At 42.1% G+C, this 14280-nt stretch overlaps 1 protein-coding gene across 1 annotated transcript in view; it reads left to right on the forward strand.

Annotated features, from left to right (window-relative positions):
- Smg1 (SMG1 phosphatidylinositol 3-kinase-related kinase) overlaps nt 1-14280 on the forward strand; it is a 78005-nt gene that overhangs the window by 50705 nt on the left and 13020 nt on the right. The window contains exons 42-55 of the mRNA XM_013011506.1: nt 1240-1488; nt 1992-2130; nt 2217-2326; nt 2697-2915; nt 3573-3763; nt 4658-4830; nt 4951-5230; nt 6031-6303; nt 6527-6761; nt 7333-7559; nt 9402-9552; nt 9651-9840; nt 10458-10927; nt 13755-13892. Of these exons, the coding sequence (XP_012866960.1) occupies nt 1240-1488; nt 1992-2130; nt 2217-2326; nt 2697-2915; nt 3573-3763; nt 4658-4830; nt 4951-5230; nt 6031-6303; nt 6527-6761; nt 7333-7559; nt 9402-9552; nt 9651-9840; nt 10458-10927; nt 13755-13892 (3045 nt within the window). The remainder of the gene's footprint in view (nt 1-1239; nt 1489-1991; nt 2131-2216; nt 2327-2696; nt 2916-3572; nt 3764-4657; nt 4831-4950; nt 5231-6030; nt 6304-6526; nt 6762-7332; nt 7560-9401; nt 9553-9650; nt 9841-10457; nt 10928-13754; nt 13893-14280) is intronic.

A 14280-nucleotide genomic window follows, 5' to 3' on the forward strand; every position in this document is an offset into this window, starting at 1 on the left:
AAAAACACAAATAGGGGGCTGGGAAGGTGGCTTAGTGGTAGAGTGCTTGCCTTGCATGCATGAGGCCCTGGGTTCAATTCCTCAGCACCACATAAGCAAAAAGAAAAGCTGGAAGTGGCGCTGTGGCTCAAGTGGTAAGAGTGCTAGCCTTGAGCTGAAGAGCTAAGGGACAGCGCCCAGGCCCAGAGTTCAGGCTCCAGGACCAGACCCAAAAAAAAAACCCCAAAACAAAACACAAATAGTGCAAACTCGATCACTAGCTCTGCATAATGTAGCAGAAGCTAAGGGAACCAAGATTGCTAAAGTAATTGAGGTGATGGGAGCGTACTTGCCTTAGAAGCCACTGAGGTGGCTCTTCCCTTCCTAGAACAGAGTAAAAAAAAAAAAAGGATATGCATGCAACACAATATTTTTGCCATTTAAAAAAAAAATTTAAGGAAAGGATAGACCAGAGAAATGTGACTGATTGTTTTAACCAAACTTGTTTTCTGGAAGTATGTTTTATAAAAATAAATGTTTGAGATGCACAAATGCCATTGGACTGGTTGTGGTTATCAACTGCTCAGTAATTAGTATTTCACATCTCTATGCTTTCATTAGTATTATGAAGGTCTTTAGATGTTCAAGTAATCAAAAAACTTTGAGACCCATATATTTTTAAATTGGTAAATGTAAAACTTTAAGGGTAGAATTAGTCTTACTCTATATTGTGGATTTTGTAATTTGATTTAGACTAGGAGTTAAGGTTTGTTTTAGCAGCTGAGTTATTAATATGTGTCAGGATCTAGATGTAAGTGCTCAGGATATTAAGTAAATTTATATAGTGTTAGCCTCATCACAAAAAAATGCTTACAATTAGGGGTAGGTATAGGAAGACACCTTTAGAAGGTGTCTGTTTTCTTCTTTAATGTTTTTATGGTGCTAAAGCTCAAAATCTGACACATGTGAAACATACTTGAGCAAGGCAAGACCTGTCGCTCTGGTACCAGAGTCACATTGTTAATTGTTCTGTAGGCTCCTTGTTGTGCATAGAAGCTACTCACTGGTGTGGTAGTACACTCATGATCCAAGAACCAGGAGGCTACTGCAGGTGGATCTCAAGTTCAAGGCCAGGCTGAGCTGTAGTGTAGAGCATTACATTGCCTCAAAATAAAAAGAGAAAGGAATAAAATACTACTTCACATTTGGAATAATTTTTGTCTTATTTTTTCTAATGTGTGTGTGTGTATGTTTTTTAAGGCTCAAGATTCCTATCAGACACCTCAGAATCCTGGCATTGTACCCCGTCCTAGTGAACTTTACTATAGTAAAATTGGCCCAGCTCTGAAAACTGTTGGTCTTAGCTTGGATGTATCCCGTCGGGACTGGCCCCTACATGTGATGAAGGCTGTGTTGGAGGAGTTAATGGAGGCCACACCCCCAAATCTCCTGGCTAAAGAGCTTTGGTCATCTTGTACCACCCCTGACGAATGGTGGAGAGTCACACAGGTATGTTGGGTTTCGACTATAACCATGTCTTCTTGTTTGTCTGGTTTGTCTCCTCTTCTTCCCTCTGTCCCTAAATAAAGACTTGGTAGTTTGAAACCTGTATATGAATCTTACTTTACAGTTAAAAAGTTGTAGCCATGTCTGTATATAAAGGCAGGAAAGAGCAGGTTGCTCGATGAAGTGGCAAAAAATAAAATCTTAGGTGTATGTGTGGGGGGGGGGCAAGGGGAGGGGGGAGGAGGCTATCAATGGAGGTTGAAGGGAAATAGTTGAAAACCTAGCATCTTGATGCTTACACAGCACCTGGAGGATCCCCCAGTGCAGGTTAGCTGCAGCCAGGGCGCTGAGCTCACAGAGCTGTATGAACACATTGAGCTCTGCAGGAGTCTTGAGGAGCACTTCTGTGTTGTCTGTTTTAAGATCAGGGGTAGGCTTCTGTCCACAGTAGAGCATAGGGAGGACTATAGTATTAATGATGCTTCCCTTACTCCCTGCCTCTGTAGTCTTATGCAAGATCTACTGCTGTCATGTCTATGGTTGGCTACATTATTGGACTTGGAGATAGACACTTGGACAATGTCCTCATAGATATGACGACTGGAGAAGTGGTCCACATAGATTACAATGTGTGCTTTGAAAAAGGTAAGGTCGAAGTGGACTTGCACTTCTACAGGAGGGTCAGATAATTTCAGTGTAACAGCCAAAGTATAACAATTTGTCTTTTCAAGGTAAAAGCCTTAGAGTTCCTGAGAAAGTCCCTTTCCGAATGACACAAAACATTGAAACTGCACTTGGTGTTACTGGAGTAGAAGGTGTTTTTAGGCTTTCTTGTGAGCAGGTATGCAGTTTTTTTCTCTTCTCCTATTGTACTGTATCTATTAAATGAAGGAGACCTGTTGAATGAAAAATTTAAAAATGTCAGGATCTAGGTGGTTCACCCCTGTAATCCTAGCTCCTCAGGAGGCTGACATCTGAGATCATGGTTTGAAGCCAGCCTAGGCAGGAAAGTCCCTCTTGTCTTCAGTTGAACTACAAAAAAGCCAGAAGTGGAACTGTGTTGTGGCTCTAGTGGTAGAGTGCTTGCTTTGAGCAAAAAAGCTGAGAGACTACACCTACGCCCTGAGTTGGAGCCCCAATACCAGCACAAAAGAGAAGAAAAATTTTTTAAATTCCTTGAGGAAACTTACTTGAGACTCTTCCTGAAATAGGTGCTACACATTATGCGGCGTGGCCGAGAGACTTTGCTGACACTCCTGGAGGCCTTTGTGTATGATCCCTTGGTGGACTGGACAGCAGGAGGCGAGGCTGGGTTTGCTGGAGCTGTCTATGGTGGAGGTGGCCAGCAGGCTGAGAGCAAGCAGAGCAAGCGAGAGATGGAGCGAGAGATCACCCGCAGCCTCTTTTCTTCCAGAGTAGCTGAAATAAAGGTAAAGACGAGTGATGTAATAAGATACTGACGCCTTTCTATTAAAAGCGTAAATATGTCCATTTAAAAAAGACAACAAAAGCACTGGTGGATTCCTGTAATCCTAGCTACTCAGCAGGCTAAGGGCTCAAGAGGTAGAGGGCCAGGCCTTAAATGAAAAAGTCAAGTGAGAGCATCCTGAGTTCACACTTCAGTACTGGCACCAACCAAAAAAAAAGAAAAAAATACTTTCTGTATTTTGTTTTCAAGATTAGTGTATAATATTGGAATGACAGTCAAATGTGAGAATTTGATGCCATCTCTTTATTAGGCAATGCTCCCATCCATAGTTCCATAACCTCTCTTAAGAGGTAGGTTAATAATTTGGGAAACAATGGAACCAATTCAGGTGCTTCCTAGATGAATAACCTTACCTCCCTGTCTGTAGCTGGTGATGCCAGTTTGTTTTGTGTAATGTACTTTTAGGAAGCAATGGCTGTGTGAATTTGAATGAATGTGTTGGTTATCTTTGTGTGTGAAAGGGAGGTGATGCCATCTTCCTTTCATGTTCTGTTGAGGTTTAGGCAAGAATGCATTCATATCCTCCTTTCTTGATTCTTGTACAAACATTTAGGCACTGATGACCCAGATTCTCCCTAATCATAAACCCTTTCTTTAGGTGAACTGGTTTAAGAACAGGGATGAGATGCTGGTTGTGCTTCCCAAGCTGGACAGTAGCTTAGAGGAATATCTCAGCCTACAAGAGCAGCTGACGGATGTGGAAAAACTACAGGGCAAGCTGCTAGAGGAAATAGAGTTTCTAGAAGGAGCCGAAGGAGCAGATCATCCTTCACACACGCTACAACATAGGTTCGAAACAGGGTTGATTTTGTGTTTGTAAAATGTCACTTTGGGACTGGGAAGGTGGCTCAGTGGTAGAGTGCTCGCCTTACATGCATGAGGCCCTGAGTTTGGTTCTTCAGCACCACATAAGCTCAAAAAGCCAGAAGTGGCTCTGTGGCTCAAGTGGTAGAGTGAGCTGAAGAGCTGAGGGACAGCACCCAGGCCCAGAGTTCAGGTCCCACGACCGGGGGGGGGGGGGGGTCGGGGGTCACCTTGAATTAAGATGACTGTAGCAAAACAAAAAAAAAAAGACTGTAGCAGCTCATAAAGTCAGAAAAAGTTCTCTGAAGGACCTTAGTTTTAAAGTGTTAACCAGCAGTTTACTTAAATGTGTAACCAGTTAGGGTAGATAAGTAGGTTTAGTGAATATACTTGGGTTCATAAAACCTGAGGTTTGTTTTTCTCTAGTTGTCTCTTAGTCCTTACTTATTTGTAAAGAGGTATTTTTTCTATCTGCTTTATTGTTTTACACTTATTCAGTTAAATTGAGGGACCTGAGGGACTGTACTTCTACCACACATGCTCAGTGTTTCAGTGCTCAGTAATCTGGAGTTGAACGTGCAAGTGCCAAGCATAGCAGGAGGCATGCAGATATCTGTCAAGCTTCAATTCTCTACCTTCAAGGAGCTCAAAATCTGTCAGATATGATACATTTATGTAAAACGTCGCATAGCCTAGGGAATTACAGGGCTAGGAAAATTGAGAGGAGTAAAGAACATTTGAGCAGGGCCCTCAGTCAAGATTGAAAAGCAGCTACTTAGGCAGATGTTGTACATCTGACTGAGCAAGATCCAGGTTGTTAAATAGGTAGGAGAATGAGCAGCAGGTAATCTGTGAGTTGTTGGATTGTTTCCCTCTTAGGTATTCTGAACATACTCAACTACAGACCCAGCAAAGAGCAGTTCAGGAAGCAATCCAGGTCAAGCTGAATGAATTTGAACAGTGGATAACACATTATCAGGCTGCGTTCACTAATTTAGAAGCAACACAGCTTGCAAGTTTACTTCAGGAGATCAGCACACAAATGGACCTTGGTATGAGTTGGCTTCTTTTGCATATACCTGGGTATGGGTTCTGTGCATGTGCCTGTGCGTGTGTGTGTGTGTGTTTCTAATTTGTACTGTAGTTGAAATGTGACTGTCTTTTACCAAAAGGTCCCCCAAGCTATGTGCCAGCAACAGCCTTTCTGCAGAATGCTGGCCAGGCCCACCTGATCAGCCAGTGTGAGCAGCTGGAGGGTGAAGTTGGCGCTCTTCTGCAGCAGAGACGCTCGGTGCTTCGAGGCTGTCTGGAACAGCTACATCACTATGCAACTGTTGCTCTGCAGTATCCAAAAGCCATATTTCAGAAACACCGAATTGAACAGTGGAAGACCTGGATGGAAGAGCTTATCTGCAACACCACAGTAGAGCGTTGTCAAGAACTCTACAGAAAGTAAGTTGACAGCAGTCAGTTCCCCTCCATGTCTCAGTAATGTTCAATTTTTGAATCACATCAGTATTATTTTCTCTGAAAAGGTGAAATCTGAATGGAGTCATCCCCCCATTCCATGCTTGAGACAGGGTCTGTCCTCCTGCCTCAGCCTCCCAAGTAGTAGGTTTTTAGATATTTGCCACCAGTCCTGGCTGTATTAGCTTTAAAAGGATATGAACCTATTTTTTCCCTTATAGGCAATTTTTTCCCCCTGCTAATTAAGCTATATCCCAGTGGTGAGATTAGTTTAAGGAGAGCTAGACTCAAAACTTGACTATATTGGTCACCAAGTCATTTTAGAAATTTGCTTAAACTCTGTAGACTTTTATCTGAGAAATGAAAATTCTTACCCCAGCTCGTGTGTGTGTGTGTGTGTGTGTGTGTGCGCGCGCGCGCACGCGCGTGCGTGTGTGTGTGCGCGCGCGCGTGTCTGTCTGTCTGTGTGGGTCCTGGGGCTTGAACTCAGGGCCTGGGTGCTGTCCCTGACGTTTTCTTTGCTTGAGGCTAGCATTTTGCTGCCTGAGCCACAGCTCCAGTTCCACCTTGGTGTTTAATTGGAGCTAAGAGTTTCATGGACTCTCCTGCCCAGGCTGGCTTCAAATCTTGATCCTTAGATCTCAGCCTCTTGAGTAGCTGGGATTACAGGCGTTGACCCATTGGCTTGATTCCAGCTTGATTCCTGCTCTTCAGTTGAAATAGAATACAAAGTTGTCTTACATAATTTGCCAAGCATGAATGTTAATTCTTTCTTGTTTTTATAGATATGAAATGCAGTATGCTCCCCAGCCACCCCCAGCTGTGTGTCAGTTCATCACTGCCACTGAAATGACCCTGCAGCGATATGCAGCAGACATAAACAGCAGGCTTATCCGACAAGTGGAACGCTTAAAACAAGAAGCTGTCACTGTGCCCGTTTGTGAGGACCAGTTGAAAGAAATCGAACGTTGCATTAAAGTTTTCCTTCATGAGAATGGAGAAGAAGGATCTTTGAGTCTAGCAAGTGTCATTATTTCTGCGCTTTGTACTCTCACAAGGTGAGTTGGCATCATATTGGGCCATTTCATTGTCCTAAAAATTGATGCCTTATGAAGATTTCATGTTTTCTTTTTAATTCCATATATAAAGTGGTATTGTCATTTTCCTTCATCTTTTTAGCGTTGCTTTCTTTTCAGGTTTTGAAGTCCACTCTAGCCCCCTCTATTGTGTATATGTTTAACTGAGTCATTTCCCTGTGCACGTGTTTATTATCCCATTTAGGCGCAACCTAATGATGGAAGGGGCAGCCTCAAGTGCTGGGGAACAGCTGGTTGACCTGACGTCTCGGGATGGAGCCTGGTTTTTAGAGGAGCTGTGCAGCATGAGTGGGAATGTCACTTGCTTGGTTCAGTTACTGAAGCAGTGCCACCTGGTGCCGCAGGACTTAGACATCCCAAACCCAATGGAAGCCTCTGAGGCTGTTCACTTAGCCAATGGTGTATATACCTCATTGCAGGTAAACATGCTAACCTCAGTTTTAAAAGTTGAGCATTGTCTTTTTCATTAAAAGAAAACATGGATTTCCTCTTGGTTGTTGAAGCAGCCGTTTAAAGATCAAAGCTGAGTATGGTATGTTAGAGTTCTGGGAAACTAGTTGAATCATAAGTTGATCATCGGCCTTGGATACATTTATTTCTCATAGACAGAATAAGTTTTATAAGTAGTTTTTTTATTTTTTTGTTGGTCGTGAGGTTTGAATTCTGGGCCTGGGCACTGTCCTGTGCTCTTCAGCTCAAGGCTAGTGTTCTACCGCTTGAGCCACAGCTCTGCTTTTGTTTTCTAGTGGTTTATGGGAGATAAGAGTCTCACAGACTTTCCTGCCCAGGCTGGCTTTGAACTGTGATCCTCAGATCTCAGCCTCCTGAGTAGCTAGGATTACAGGCATGAGCCACTGGCACCCAGCCAATTTTATGAGTTTTGTAGCCACTTCTAGTTTCTAATTGCATACATTTTTTTTTTGTTTTTACTTTTATGGCATCAAATCTTCCCTCTTAAACCCCAAACACATACTTTTCTTTGGTTTTTAGGAATTGAATTCAAATTTTCGACAAATCATCTTCCCAGAAGCACTTAGATGTTTAATGAAAGGGGAGTCTACCTTAGAAAACATGCTCCATGAATTGGATAGTCTCATTGAGCAGACAGCTGATGGTGCTCCTCTGCAAACTATAGTTGAATCTCTTCAAGCCTACCTAAGAAATGCAGCTATGGGACTCGAAGAAGAAACACATGCCCATTACATTGATGTTGCCAGGCAAGTGAATTCTATATATTGTTGCCCCACGAAAGAGGTGGGGCAGCCAGGTAAAGGGATTCTAAGCTCTAACTCCACTGTAAATTGCTTTTACCTTTCAGAGCAAGTATAATTACAAATGCCCATACTCCTCTCTTTAGTGGGGATGGGGAAAACAAAGAGGTTTAAATGCAGGACAGGGACTCACACTTGCAAGACAGGTGCTTTATCACTTGAGCACTTGTTTTAGTTATTGTTCAGTCACATTTTCCCTTAGGCTGCCTGTGGACTGTGGTCTTTCTACTTCCAGCACAGCTAGGACCTTTAGCTCACATCACTGTGCTGGCTTGTTGGTTGAGATGGGCCTTGCTAATTTTTTGCCCAGATTGGCTTTGTATTGCAACCCTCCTTCCCTGTCTGTCTACAGAGTAGCTGGAATTATAGGTGTTAGCTACTGCACCTAGCCCAAGTGCCTTTAAAAAAAAATACTCTACGATGATTGTAGTTTCACTGGAAATTGTCTTTAGGAATACAATAGGAAGGCTCTGTGGCTACTTTATCCTTCATCCACCCTCTTCCAGTGTTCTGGAGACTTTAGCTCCAAAATAACCAATAAAAGCTAGGTGGGATGACTTATGTGGTAGAGTCCCAGCTGAAAAAGTCAGTAGAGTGAGAATGAAGACACTGAATTCATGTCCAGGTACCAGTTAAAGAAAAAAAAGAATTGAATCCCTTATTTTTATATATTTCTTCATTTAGTTTATTTTTATCTTTGAGTTAGCATACATTTACAATGTATTTTAGTTGTTTTAGTCATACAATAAGAGACAAAGTATAACTGATTTAGATTATTCATGTAATTGTCATAATTTCTACCAATACAAAAAAAGTTAGGGCTTGAGGTGTGGCTTAAGTGGTTGAATGTCTACCTAGTAAAGATGAGCCTCTGTGTACCTTTCATACCTCTGTTTATCTGCTGTCTTTTCCAAGGCACTCTCCCCTCACATTGAAGGTATGCTTAGGATGACAAGCTGCATGCTTACTTCTGTGGTAGCCTGTGTGTGCCTTGTTTGAGTAAGTCTCAAGGAATAATTCATAGCCTTGTCTTGCAGCTCTTTTCCAATAGAAATTGTTCTGGTTAATATTTTAAATCCTCCTAAAACCTTTTCCTGGTTCTACTTATTAGGATGATAAGGATGAAACTAGGTAACTATTTTACTGATAGTAATTGTGTGTACTTGCAGTTATTTTTTGCTTTTTATGTAACATGTTTAGAGAGAGCACAGGATATATTAGTATTATATATATCTTAATGATATTAGGAAATAGGAAGTTTAACAAAGATTGTGCATTCAGAATGCACACAAAATTCCAAAGCTAGGTTTATGGCTTAAGTGAATGAGCACCTATCTAATAGGTGTAGGGCCTCCAATTTAGATCTTTGACCACCAAAAAGAAAAAAACATAATGTGCAGAATTTCAAACTAAATGTATCCAAAATGTTTTGGTTTATTGTTTCTAATGCGATTAGAAAAATTTGCTAAATCTACCAATTTTAAAATTATCCTTGACATTGGTCTAGGATGCAAGTTTAGGTTATTTCATATTTTGAACATAAAGTGAGTTTAATACTTTCTGTAACTTTTAACATATCATAACCCAGGTTTGCACAAAGTTTAATGATACTGAGTTAGCTTTGTTGGCTTCATGTAGGTGACATGAAATGGCATTTTCTCATGACATTCCTTCTTCAAGCCAAATTTGCTGACCTTGCATTCTGTCTCTGAGATGGCTGATTTTTATGTTCCCTCCTCTTGCATTTCTCTTCAAGGAGGATCTTAACTCTGTTTTCTTTTTCTCTAGAGTACTGCATGCCCAATACGGTGAATTAATCCAACCAAGAAATGGTTCTGTTGATGAAACACCTAAAATGTCAGCTGGCCAGATGCTCTTGGTAGCATTTGATGGCATGTTTGCCCAGGTTGAAACAGCTTTTGGTTTATTAGTTGAAAAGGTAAATGTGGGGTTGGTTTTATCAATTATATAAGGGCAGTGTAATATATTCAGTGTGAGAACAGAGAAAAAACAATTTTTTTTCTTTCATTTACAAAGTTAAACAAGATGGAAATTCCTGTTGCTTGGAGGAAGATTGATATCATTCGGGAAGCAAGAAGTACCCAAGTTAATTTTTTTGATGATGACAATCACCGGCAGGTGCTAGAAGAAATTTTTTTTCTAAAAAGACTACAGACAATTAAAGAGTTCTTCAGGCTCTGTGGTACTTTTTCTAAAACATTGTCAGGTAATATTTCATCGTGTGTGTGTGTGTGTGTGTGTGTGTGTGTGTGTGTGAACATTGTCAGGTAATATTTCATCGTGTGTGTGTGTATGTGTGTGTGTGTGTGTGTGTGTGTCTTGGGAGCTGTCCCTGTTTTGTGTGTGTGTGTCTCTGTGTGTGTGTGTGTGTGTGTGTCTTGGGAGCTGTCCCTGTGCCTCTTTATGCTCAGGGCTAATGCTCTACCACTTGAATTACTGTACCATTTCCAGTTTTTGAGTGGTTAATTGGCAATAAAGTAGCTAGGATTACAGGCATGAGCCACCAGTGCCTGGCTAATATTTCACCTTTAAACATCTAGGTTTAACCTTTGGAAGGGAGCTTCATATAATTGTACATTCATAAAATCGGAAGTGCTTTAACTAAGCAGCATTTCTCCCTCCTTTTAAAAGGTTATATTTTTATAACCTTTATGTAGTTGTACAAAGAAGTTACCATTCAACATATCAGTTTCTGAATATAATGCATCTTGATCCACATCACTCATCATTCTGCTCTTTCCCTCCCAAGTCTGCCCCCCTCCTTTTTTTTAAACTAATCTTATTTCTGCATAATTTACTTCAAGAAAATTTTCCTTTTCTTAGGATCAAGTTCACTTGAAGATCAGAATACTGTGAATGGTCCTGTGCAGATTGTCAATGTGAAAACACTTTTTAGAAACTCTTGTTTCAGTGAGGACCAAATGGCCAAACCCATCAAGGCCTTCACAGCTGACTTCGTGAGGCAGCTCTTGATAGGCCTCCCAAACCAAGCCTTGGGGCTCACACTGTGCAGCTTTATCAGTGCCCTGGGCGTGGACATCATTGCCCAGGTGGAGGCCAAGGATTTTGGTGCTGAAAGCAAGGTTTCTGTGGATGACCTGTGTAAGAAAGCAGTGGAGCACAACATCCAGGTGGGGAAGTTCTCTCAGCTGGTGATGAACAGGGCGACTGTGCTAGCTAGCTCCTACGACACAGCATGGAAGAAGCACGACCTTGTGCGCAGGCTGGAAACGAGCATTGCTTCCTGTAAGACAAGCCTGCAGCGGGTCCAGCTCCAGATCGCCATGTTCCAGGTATGCTTGGAAAGGAGAGGCACCTGTATGAAACAACACAAGAGGAGGAAAAATTTAACTTCATCAGCGTGCCAATCTATAGCAAACTTACCTTAGGATTCAAGGCTCCTTGTTTATCTCTGAAGCTGGGATCATTTCATGTGCACAGTCTGTGCTCTTTGAATTTGTTTCCCTCAGGCTGCATCATAAGTATTATCATGTCAGTGAGTATTCGTGGTGGACGTAATAGGGCAGTATTGGGTTTTTTGTTTAGTTTGGATTTTATTTTACTGTTTCCCAGTTCTGAGGTTTGAATTCAAGGGACTCATGCTTACTTGGCTGGTATTTACCTTTCTCAGTGGTAGAGCCTCTAGCCAGAGTTTTTGCTAGGTATTTTTGGAGATGGAGTCTTGAGGCTGTTCTTTCTGGGCTGGTTTCCAATCATGATCTTCTGGATCTCAGCCTTTTGTGTTTCTAGGATTACAAGCACAAGCACGAACCACTGACAACCCTGGTATTCAAGGCAGGCAGTCTTACTGCTACGCCACAACTCTAGCTCTGTGAGTTGTTGTTTTTTCCCTTTTTGGTGCTAGTCCTGGGCCTTGAGCTCAGGGTCTAGGTGCTGTCTCTAATTTTTTTTTTTTTAACTTAAGGCTAACGGTCTAATATTTGAACCACAGCTCTACTGGCTTTTTAGTGGTAATTGGAGATAAGAGTTTCACTGACTTTCTTGCCCTGTTGTTTTTGAACAATGCTCTTCAGATCTCAGTTTCCTGAGTAGCTAGATTACAGGCATGAGCCACCATTGCCCAGTGTTTGTTTTATTTGCTTTTGGCCATCTATTTCTGAGATAGTGTCTCAACTTCCTGCTTGGGCATGCACCTGGGGCGAGGTATGTTAAGCCTAGTATTTTAGGATGTCAGGCATGTTACGCTTGACCTAGCTCTCATTTGAGATGGAGTCTCAGGAACTTGGTTGCTCAGGTTGGTCCCTCACTGTGATCCTCCAAATCTCAACCTTTCTCCTTGGTATCTAGAATTACAGGGATGAGCTACTGGCATCCAGCTATACTGTAATTGTTGGTTGACCCTATTCATTATGTAGACATGTGTCCACCACTGTTAAACATTATAACTAAGGTGATCTCTATAGTAATTTTAAGTGAATAATCTTCATTTTGGGAACACATTTTAAAAGTTGCTTTTGTCCTTATTTAAAGGCGTCACTAAGACAGCACAGGCTTTGGGGTGAGATGGATTTGGATCCAAGTCACACTTTAGATTTATAAATTTATATCTGAGTTCTGGTTTCCTTATCTGTGGAAGGAGGACAGTACCTCTTTCATCAGATGACTGTGGGCTTTCTAGGCTGCTAAGCACAGGATAATGGTTGCTTTCTTATTTCTTCCTTTTGAGATAGAAATACAAGTTTGGGTATTGTCAGCAACTGGAAGTATAAGATATCTGAGGACTACAATTTCTAGCTGTGTTTGGCACATCCAGAGGTTACTTTGTATCTAAGTTGTTCCTGGTAGTGGACTTGGTGGCTTCTGCTCAGCGCAGCTGGTGTAGTTATTCTTCCTGGCAGGTTTATCATAGCCATTTTCTTCCTTTGTAAGTTAAACAGTTTATTCCACTTGATTGCATTCATTATGTATCGATTCTCCTACTTGTAGCACGTTGTTTTGATTTTGGGATATATTTTAGTAAGTCCAAAAATGATTAATGCTTTGAAGTTTTATGCTTTTGTGAATTTCTTTGTTTAAAAATAGGGGTAATGGAAGACATGGTAGAAATCCTTTCAGGTTTTTTTTTTTTTTTTTTTTGGGTCCGGTCATGGGGTCTGAACTCTGGGCCTGGGCGTTATCCCTCAGCTCTTCAGCTCAAGGCTAGCGAGCGCTCTACCACTTGAGCCACAGAGCCACTTCCAACTTTTTTCTTTTTGCTTATGTGGTGCTGAGGAACCGAACCCAGGGCCTCATGCATGCAAGGCAAGCGCTCTACCACTGAGCAACCTTCCCAGCCCTCCTTTCAGTTTTAAAATTGGAACACATATTCTTTTAAGGTCCAAGTACAATATGACTTTTTTGTTTTATGATTCATTTATATGTTTTGGGGTTTTTTTCCCCTGATTTTTTTCCCCCTCATTTTGTTTTGGTATGTATTTAGTGGTGCTAGAACTGAACAAGTGCTGTGTGTGTGCTAAGCGCACATACAGACACAGTTACGTACACACAGTCACCTAACTTCATCCTCAGCCCAGCATTTATTAGAACCCAGATGTTCCTCGGAACTTCTAGATTGGGCTACAAACATCCATGATGCCTGACCCCTCAGCAGTCTCTTTCTCCCTTGCCTCATGTTTACCTTCTGTGTTTGCAAAGTTTCTCTCTGTGGCTGCTCCGTTCCTTTCAGTCTCCTGCCCAGTGTGTTTCTCCTAACTATAGAGCTGGGGGGAATGAGGGGGGTGTTGTCTTTTGAGGCAGAGCATTGCTAACATGGCTCCTACCTGGGCCTCCTTAGTTAGCCAGGTTTGCAGGTATGGACAGCCATGCCCACAAGATCACAAATCTTGTGGGTATGGGAGGTGGGGTAGAATAATGTACTAGACTTTCACATAGACTAGTGAACATACTCCAAATGACTAGTTAAATGTTGGCGTATAATAATTAAGAGTTTTTTTGTTTTGTTTTGTTTTGTTTTTTAAATCAGCCATTCACCTCAGGAAAGTTTCCTCCTGGATGTAATTCTTTTGATGTTACTGTTGTTAGCCTACTGGAGCCCCAACCCCTTGCTACCTCTGGTTTTCCTCCTGATATTCTTACACTTTTTCTCCCCCCTTTGGACAGTGGCAACATGAAGATCTGCTTATCAACAGACCTCAAGCCATGTCAGTCACCCCACCCCCTCGGTCTGCAATCCTGACCAGCATGAAGAAGAAGTTGCATACTCTGAGTCAGATTGAAACTTCCATCGCCAATGTTCAGGTGTGTTCTCTTGAGTCTTTTGAATCTTCTTCCCAGTACACCAGCACTAATGAGTGGTGTTGCCATGTGTCCGTACATGCCCTTGGTCATGAAGTATATCTGTGCTTGTCCCCTGTGTGCAGGGTGTCTGTGCTTGTTGACCCCGGTGTGCAGGGTGTCTTTGCTTGTTGTCCCCTGTGTGCAGGGTGTCTGTGCTTGTTGACCCCGGTGTGCAGGGTGTCTGTGCTTGTTGTCCATGGTGTGCAGGGTGTCTGTGCTTGTTGTCCATGGTGTGCAGGGTGTCTGTGCTTGTTGACCCCGGTGTGCAGGGTGTCTGTGCTTGTTGTCCCCTGTGTGCAGGGTGTCTGTGCTTGTTGTCCCCTGTGTGCAGGGTGTCTGTGCTTGTTGT

This window comes from Dipodomys ordii, unplaced genomic scaffold (genome assembly GCF_000151885.1).
Source record: "Dipodomys ordii isolate 6190 unplaced genomic scaffold, Dord_2.0 Scaffold14, whole genome shotgun sequence".
Classification (NCBI taxonomy): domain Eukaryota; kingdom Metazoa; phylum Chordata; class Mammalia; order Rodentia; family Heteromyidae; genus Dipodomys; species Dipodomys ordii.